Source organism: Rhinolophus sinicus, linkage group LG06 (genome assembly GCF_036562045.2).
Source record: "Rhinolophus sinicus isolate RSC01 linkage group LG06, ASM3656204v1, whole genome shotgun sequence".
In the NCBI taxonomy this organism is placed as follows: domain Eukaryota; kingdom Metazoa; phylum Chordata; class Mammalia; order Chiroptera; family Rhinolophidae; genus Rhinolophus; species Rhinolophus sinicus.
Genome location: NC_133756.1, coordinates 141,753,904 through 141,762,247, shown reverse-complemented (window position 1 = coordinate 141,762,247; position 8,344 = coordinate 141,753,904). Strand labels below are relative to the sequence as shown.

The 8,344-nt window shown below is 34.2% G+C and overlaps 1 protein-coding gene across 1 annotated transcript in view; it reads left to right on the top strand.

Moving 5' to 3' along the window:
• Positions 1-526: 526 nt before the first annotated feature.
• LOC109450795 (doublecortin domain-containing protein 1) overlaps positions 527-8,344 on the top strand; it is a 74,658-nt gene continuing 66,840 nt past the window's right edge. Inside the window, exon 1 of the mRNA XM_074336164.1 lies at positions 527-646. Within this exon, the coding sequence (XP_074192265.1) occupies positions 611-646 (36 nt within the window). The 5' untranslated portion in view covers positions 527-610. The remainder of the gene's footprint in view (positions 647-8,344) is intronic.

Below are 8,344 nucleotides of genomic sequence, written 5' to 3'. Positions count from 1 at the left end.
CTTTGTTAGTGTGTGGTAAATATTAGAAATGTTCCAAGAATTGTTGAGGAAGACCTACCTATTTTCTGTTAGCAGCCTACAATATATATAAATAAATGGTCATGTTTACATTTATTAGTTATAGCAGTCAGATATTTTAAAACCTTATTTGTTACCTAAAGAAAAAATTACCCGGTAGATCAAAATTTATTGTCTGTATTGGTTTCTCTTTGTGTGTCTAAAAAGTTTTTCTTGCTTTTTTTCTATGTTAGTATTGCTATTTATGTCATCGTTATTATAAAATGACTCTTACCCTAATTTGCCTCTTGTCTCACATTCCACTGTCAAGTATAACTTTGCCACTTTCTCCTGATTTAAAAAATATATTATTTTGATATTACTTTTATTTGTGTCTCTTGTACGCAGTAAATTATCAGATTTGGGTTTTTCATTCTTTGCCTAGTTCTTAAGAAGTATTCAATGAATATTTTGAAGTGATATTTAACTTTGCTCAATTCCTTTTTGTCTTTTATTTCGTTTTAGGTGGGCCCTAAAACATGCAGGGACCAGTAAGCCAGACCAGTGGAAACATTCCAGAGTTGAAAATCCTCTCTGGAATAAGCTTACCTACATGTGGCCAGTTCTTCCCAGTGGCCAACTTAATGAGGTTGTATTGCTTACTATAATATATGGTTGTTGAGACTTATTTTAAGGCCCAGGATGTGGTCAATGTTTGAAAATTTTCATGTAGCTTTTGATTTGCAGTTCGGTGCAAGAGATCAATTAATTCTGTTGTTCTATAATTAATTAGAAAGATGTGTTTAAGTCTTCCCTTATGGAGATGAATTTGTTTTTTTCTTATAGTCTGTCAAATTTTACTTTATGTATTTTGAAATTTAGTTCCTAGACACCCACATGTTCATTTTATCTTCTTGGTAAATTGAAATTTTTATCATTATGTAGACTCAATCTAACTTTATAAAAGTCTCAGTTATCCAATACTAATAGAAATATTTCAGCTTTTTTTTTATTTGCCTAGTCTATCTTCTTATTATCCTTTTACTTTTTATATTTCTATATTCTTCTGTTTTAGGGAGATCTCCAATAATCAGCATAGAGTTGATTTTAAAAAATAGTCTGCCAATCTTTATCTCTAAATAAAGATTTGGTCTGTTCAATTTATTGTAATGACAGATAAATTTAAATTATTTGCTTTTTATTTGTTGCGCTTTTTCTCTGTTTAAATTTTTTTCTTCATTCTTATATTTTTACATTGACTTTTTTCGCATATTTTTCCCATCTACTAGTTTGGAAATTATATCCTCAATTTCCATTCTTTTTGTTTTTATTGTTGTTATTACTCTGAGCATTTTAACTTCCATATGTAAATGATCAAAATCTGAAATCAACAGGTATATTTACTGTACTCTTCTCTCAAATACTTAAGAACATTAGGATACTTTAACTTCAATTTGATTTGTAACTTATACATCATTATTGTCATATATTTTCTTTTAAAAATTTCTACAAGATATTAACGTTGTCAGTAGTTAATATTTATTTAGATTTACCCATAAGTTTTCTTTTTCTTTTTATAAATCCCTCATACATCTCAGTCCCTCGAACTGGGGTTACTTTCCTTTGGCTCTGAAGAAAGTATACCCTTTTTTCAGTTATTGGTAGCAAACTCAGTTTTTACTTATCCAAAAATGTTTTTATTTTGCCCTCATTCATGTAAGGTATTTTCACTTAGCGAACTGAAGATATCATCACTGACTTCTAGTTTCCATTGTTGTTATTGAGGAGTCAGCTATTCTGTCTTTTCTCCCTGATTGCTTTTAAAATCTTTTCTTTCTTTTTGATAATCTTTAATTTTACCGTAGTATGTCTGAGAGAGGATTTCTTTTTGTTTTTCCTGCTTGAGGTTCTTGAATCTGTGAACTGATATTTTGCAATATTTCTGGAAAATTATCACCCATTATCTCTTCAAATATTCTCTCTCCTATTATCTTCTCACTTCATTTTTTATAGATAACGGATTGTATGTATGTTAAACCTTCTCATTTTGAACTCCACGTCTCTTAAATTCTCTTTCATACTTTTTCTTTTTTTCTCTTTATGAAAAGCATTTTTGCATCATATTTTCAGACATTTTTCTTTCAGAATATTAATTTTCTCTTCATCTTTACCTAATGTCTTTATACTCCAAGTGAGGGTCAGTCTGTGGTATGAAGTTTAGTGTTCTCTTCCACACAGAGAAAATGTTTGACATGGTCTATTTTATTTGCAACCACCTGGAGAGGTATTCTCTGGTTTCCCTTTTCAATGACATTTATCCTATTGTGATTCTTATTTTATGAGAGGGGAGGGTCTTGACTTCCCACCTTGGCTGTACCCTGATATTTTTCTCATGTGCCCTTCCCCTGCATGGCAGCAGAATTTCCTTGGAGTTTGGAAAATTCCCTCAAGATAAAATCTTGTTTCAGCACTCTGTTTACCTCTCTGCGTCTCTGGTATGTTTTGCTTTATTGCTAGGTCAATCGTGCCTTCTAAAAGATTTTTGAAAAATATTGTATCTTAATTTTTTCAGTTGCTTAGTCATATTTTCTGGTCTCAACCAAGTTTTTTATTTCCCATGAAATCACAATTTCCTATGACTCCTCACTGATTGAATCCATGAGTCTCAACGCTTTAGGAAAAGGATAGATGGTGTCTGAAACCAAGAAGTCATTTCATGGGACCCCAGAGATGCCCTTATATTTAGACTGTAGTGAAGCAACAGTGTAGGAAGCTGAGTTGTGTTGAGAGAGAAAGGAGTTCTTCAAAATGCCACAGGCTGTGGGTTGAGTAGCCTGAGCCCGTGGCTACACGAATTACATGTCTAAGACTTGGGGTCTGTAGCACTAGTGAGAGCCCAGGGGAAAGGGTGGCACAGAGAGACCAGTAGGCCCAGCATTAGGCCAAGAAAAAGACATGAATTGTGCTTGTGGAAATTTTTCTTCAGAGATTCAGGAAAGGAGAGGTTAAAACTCAGGGAGCAGAAAGGATAACTTATTCCTCATCTGGTGGTGAGCAGGTGCGAGCGGGTTGCCCAGTAGCCAAGGAGGACAGTTGGCACATCCTTAGGGGCCTCTGAGGATCAAGGGCAAGTACCCACATATATACCATTGACCCCTTTTCCCACCAATGGTATAAGGTTTACTGAACTTTCACCTATGCCTAGAAACCACATTGAGGAAGGGGAAAGGAAGGGTATTTCCTTGAAAGGAAACAACAGTTCTGGTAAGAAGTTTGTACCTTCAGTTTGATTGACCATATCGCCAAAAATACAGAACTGAAAACAAAACAAAATGATAACAGCTTTTCCAAATTGGCAGAAACTGGGACACCTCTAGTTGGAATATCAAGTTTGCCACCCACCTAATGGGATTGGGGGTAGACAGAGATGCCTTGTAATAGTGTACTTTCTTATATAGGGAAAGAGAGAAAATTATAATTATTGCAAATTTCACAGATATTGTGCTTATATTTTTATAACCTCGATATACAAGTAAAGTAATTCAGTTAATTAATTGATTGATTTAAATGATGAATGGTAATTATATTAGGAAACCTAAATTATCTAGGTTCCCTTTAACATTTACCTTTGAAAAGGTAAAATTTTTGCTAGTATTCTGGGATTTGACAACTAAATGATGTTAGGAATGAAAATAGACAATTCCAAAGTTCTCTGGTCATTCACACAGAACAGTAGCTTTTGGGCAGAGTGGATAAGAAATCAACAAAGCTCTAACCCTCAGTTGTCAACCAAAGGGAAAGGACTAAGGCACTAAATTAGCTAATGTAAGAGAAATTGACCATGTATTTCAAAATGACTGAGCCTAAGAGTTCTGTTATCTCTTGAAATGTTTGAGGAAGGGAAGGATACACTTAACCAAGCAGGGAAGTCAGTTCTCATTCAAATTAAATGCAATCTACTTAACTTAAAGTCTGGATCCATTTTATCTGAAGGAATCATACAGAGGGTGCCCAAAAAATGTATACACATTTTAAGAAAGGAAAACTGTTTTAAAATTGTAGTACTCACTACATACCGATAACAAAAGACGAATACAAGTCACCTTTGACTTCTGCAATTACAAGAGGTGCTCAAAGTGGTTACCATCAGCGTCCAGACACTTCTAATTACGGTGAACAACTGCTTGAGCAACTCTGACCAAAGTGTCCACTTATACACATTTTTTTATTACCCCCGGTATTTTCTTGCAATCCCATTTCCACATAATTTATTTTTAAGAAAAAAGATAATTGTATTGTGTATAATTAAATACAAGTAATATTTTGCTTGGGAAGACTTTCCATATAAATTGCAATTAGACATGTGACATTCATACTAAGGGCTCAGAACACTTTGGTCACTGTCAGCATATATATTAAATTTATTCCAGATACAATCTTCCAACTTTACTACTTACCTAATCATTATTTATTATCTATTTAGGCAATGAAGGTAGAGCAAGGAAGGAGACAGACATGGTCTCTACCTCTGTGGAGCTCATAGTTTAAGAAGTATAGGCTGTGTGTTCAAAAAGGAAGGACCGGAAAAGGAAGGAGGCAAACTTGATGAGTAGAGGACAAAGAAGGGAGAAAGAAAAAATTCACGGAAAAAGTTTTGTGTCCCAGAAATCAAGGCTATCTGTTGAGCCAGTTCATTCAGTCATAAGGTCAGTATGAGGAATGTTAGCCAGGCTGGTTGTCTACATGTGCCTGAAAAACTAGGTCAAAATATTGACTATAAGAAAACCATCTAAGAAACACTATCCTGAGTGAGACTCAGATTCTCCTGTTAATTCCATGATGAGAAACTTTCAAAATAGAATGACCAAGGGAGGACGTAGGAAATATGGACAATGGGAATTATTTTTGTGGTGACTGAGACAACATTAATATCAAACTATGTACCTCTCAGTGGTGAAAACTGCTCTGAGAACTGATTTCATGCTCTTCTCACTGTTAAATAGTATTCATCCCAAAGGGCAATTGATGCATGCTTTATGAACAAATAGCATTTCATATGTCTTAAGATATTAGTATTTTAAAAATATGTCAAAACATTCTAAAAACATAAGATTAATGAATTATTTTGTTTTATCCTATGACTAAGTTTACTGGAATAATTTCTAGGAACTCAAGTTATTTTCTTACCTCTTGGGGGAAATGTAAATTGAGAAATACTTCTAACCACTTAGAGGTAAGGAACAATGGGTTTTCATATTCAAGGATGAAATTACTGCAAACAGTGAGTCTGAAGAGACAAAGTTTTGGAATGGACCACTGGATAGTGAGTTTAAAGTTTCTAAATTACTAAATTAAAGTATATCCATTTAGAGGGATACCTGTTAAACAAAAGAAAGTTAAAAGTACACATTTTATTAATCTGTTAAGAGATGATGGTAATTAGCTATAGGTAAAAAGCAAAAAGAAGGATATGTAGGAAGGCCAATTTGACTAAGAAATTTAGATAATTGGTTAAGAGTTGGACTCCCAAAAAAGCACAGGCTGCCCCTGGTTATGGGAGAGGTGTGAAAAAGAAAAGAAAAAGCAGAATTATCAGTATAAGTAAGGGAACACCAGGGCCCGTCAAAGTCTCCTGACAATGCAGCGGTGCCTCAATATAAGAGTGAACACAGAGAAAACCATTAAAGAAATGAGTGGGGATGTAAGAATTCCAATGGAAATAAACAGAGGGCGGGGGAAACAGCACTCCAGTCAGTTTAATCTGTGTTTTTTGTTGTCATTCATGATCCTGACACCGTACTTCTCTGTTTCTATGAAAAACAAAGTAAAAGTCCCTTAAACATTAGAACAAGGTTTAAAGTAGCTTAAAGGAAGAACTGCCCATGATAGCTCATACATTTGGAAAGTTTTGAAACCCACGATAAGTTTTCATCATTGGGTTTCTGTGATGTCTCATATTAAAAAGAGAAGACCTTTGGGCTCCCTTAATCTAACTGAAGAGAAGAGGAAGCCGTGGGAAGTTAGCGATGCTACAGCAGTACTAAAGCCTATATCTGCAGTGGTTACCACTTGTCAGAGAGAAACGAGTTTAGAAAGTGAAAGAATCTAAAACTAACTAGGCGCTAAGGTGGCACATTTCAGGTAAGTTAATCAGAATTATAGCATGTTTGGGATATTGAGAAAAAGATCTTAGTTCTATATCCCCACTCTATGAATTGAAAGTTCTCACAGATTAAGTTTAGGGAGAATCTCATTTTTCTTGCCTTTCTCTTCCATGGTTCAGAAATAAAGAAAGGGGGAAAGATTAGCTATTTTATACCAAGACTTCAATGTGACAGTAATTTTGTAATAAGCAGACTGGTTTTCTCTGTCTCACCCACCTATCCGACCCTTACTTCCTGTTTATGTCTAAAACTAGTATGAATGTTGATTTGCTCTGAATTGCTTAATATCTTCATTGTAGAAGAGTTACAGGTCAATCCCAGACTTATTTCTTGAAGAACTTATGCAATTCTACTCCTCTACCACCCTTCATATTAAGTAAAATCTTTATACAACAGGAAAATTTCAAATGAAAATATGCAGTGAATTTGTTAAAACCTTTCTTATTTCTTGTCGATAACAATAGTAAGGGAAAAGGACCACATGAGGCTCCATCCATAATAATAGACACGCATCTAAATAAACACTTTGTTGTCTGCCCTTTGCAATTTAAATGCCATGCAGGTACAAGATTCTCAGTGATGATCAGGAATAAAATAAAACTTCATTAATTCAAATTTTGCTTATTTAGAAGTGTGATAAGTTAGCTTCATTGTATGCCAGTATTACGAACACATTTACTAAGCAAATATATTAAAAATATAAAGCAAAAGAAACATTAGACTGAAAACATTCGACTCATGAATTTTTAAACATTTATTTATACTGCTTTTCCCCTAATTGAACATAATTAATGCTACTTACTCATCTCACAAATTAGAGCATTATAATTAGATGCTTTTTCAGAATAGTCTTTACAACTTTCAGATATTATTTGTAATTTACTTAAGACACATTTTCCTGAACTATGTGATTGTTCAGTATGATTGTATGATTCCAAAAAGTTTTCAAGGGAATGTAAGTTAGTAAATTATTACTTTATGTACTAATTTTTTTTTGTTTTAAGATTTTTATTAAAAATCTAGTTAGCATACAATATTATATTATTTTCAGGTGTACACAATAGTTATTCAACATTTATGTACCTAAAGAAGTGATCACCATAGTCAGTCCAGCAACCATCTGACACCGTACCACACTGTCACAGTATGATTGACTATATTCCCCATACTGTACATTACATCCCCGTGACTTACTTGTTTCATACCTGAAATTTGAAACTCTTATTCCGCTTCACCTTCCCCCTCCCTTTTAAAATTTATCAATTGCAGTTGACATTCAATATTTTACATTAATTTCAGGTGTCCAGCCTAGTGGTTAGACATTTATATAATTTAAGCAGTCATCCCCCTGACTAATCTAGTACCCACCTAGCACTTGTGTACTAGTTTTTAAAAAATGTTCTCCCCTTCCAGAAACAAAAGGCTGTGTGTCTGTTTCTGTGAATGGTAATACCATTCGCTCAAGCTCCAAACCTGGGAGCCATCTTTACTTCCTTTATCCCCCAAGCATCACCTTCTATGAATCCTCAAGTCCGATACATGTACTGCTCATCATCTTATCCCTCCTTGACAGCAGTAACTCCAGCTAAGGCTGCAGGTCTGTTACATGGCATTTCTGAGTTAGGTTCTCTTCCTGTGTGGTCCCATCGCACTTCATACACACCCTGATGCTATTATTACACTCACACTATCTAATTTCCAGCTTATTTCTAGCTGAGTTTCACAGCACCCACTAAAAATTTCTCAAGGAAGAGCATCCTGTTTTAGTTCATACTGTTATTTCCGTGGTCTAACACTGTGCCTGGAATATAGTAAACAATGAATATTTGGATGACGCACGAGTTAATAAATGAATATATGAATGGATGCGAATTAACTGAATTCTAAAACTGAAACATCTGAAATTTAAGTTTTATCGTCTTGCTATGTTTTTTGGAGTGTTTCCCAACTATATTCTTCTTTGCCAAATAGATTTAGTTTAAGATAATATTTCGGGTTGTGAAATCACTTTTCACACATTCCGCCTTTCTTCATGTTAATTAGAGATATTTCATACCTGAGCAAAAGCATTCCAAGTTAATTCAGTTCTGTTTTTCTAGAAAGATGTTCTCTGAAAGGGAATAAATCTTTCAGGTTGTAACACAACACAGCTTTTACATACATTTAAAAAGCATACTATCCTT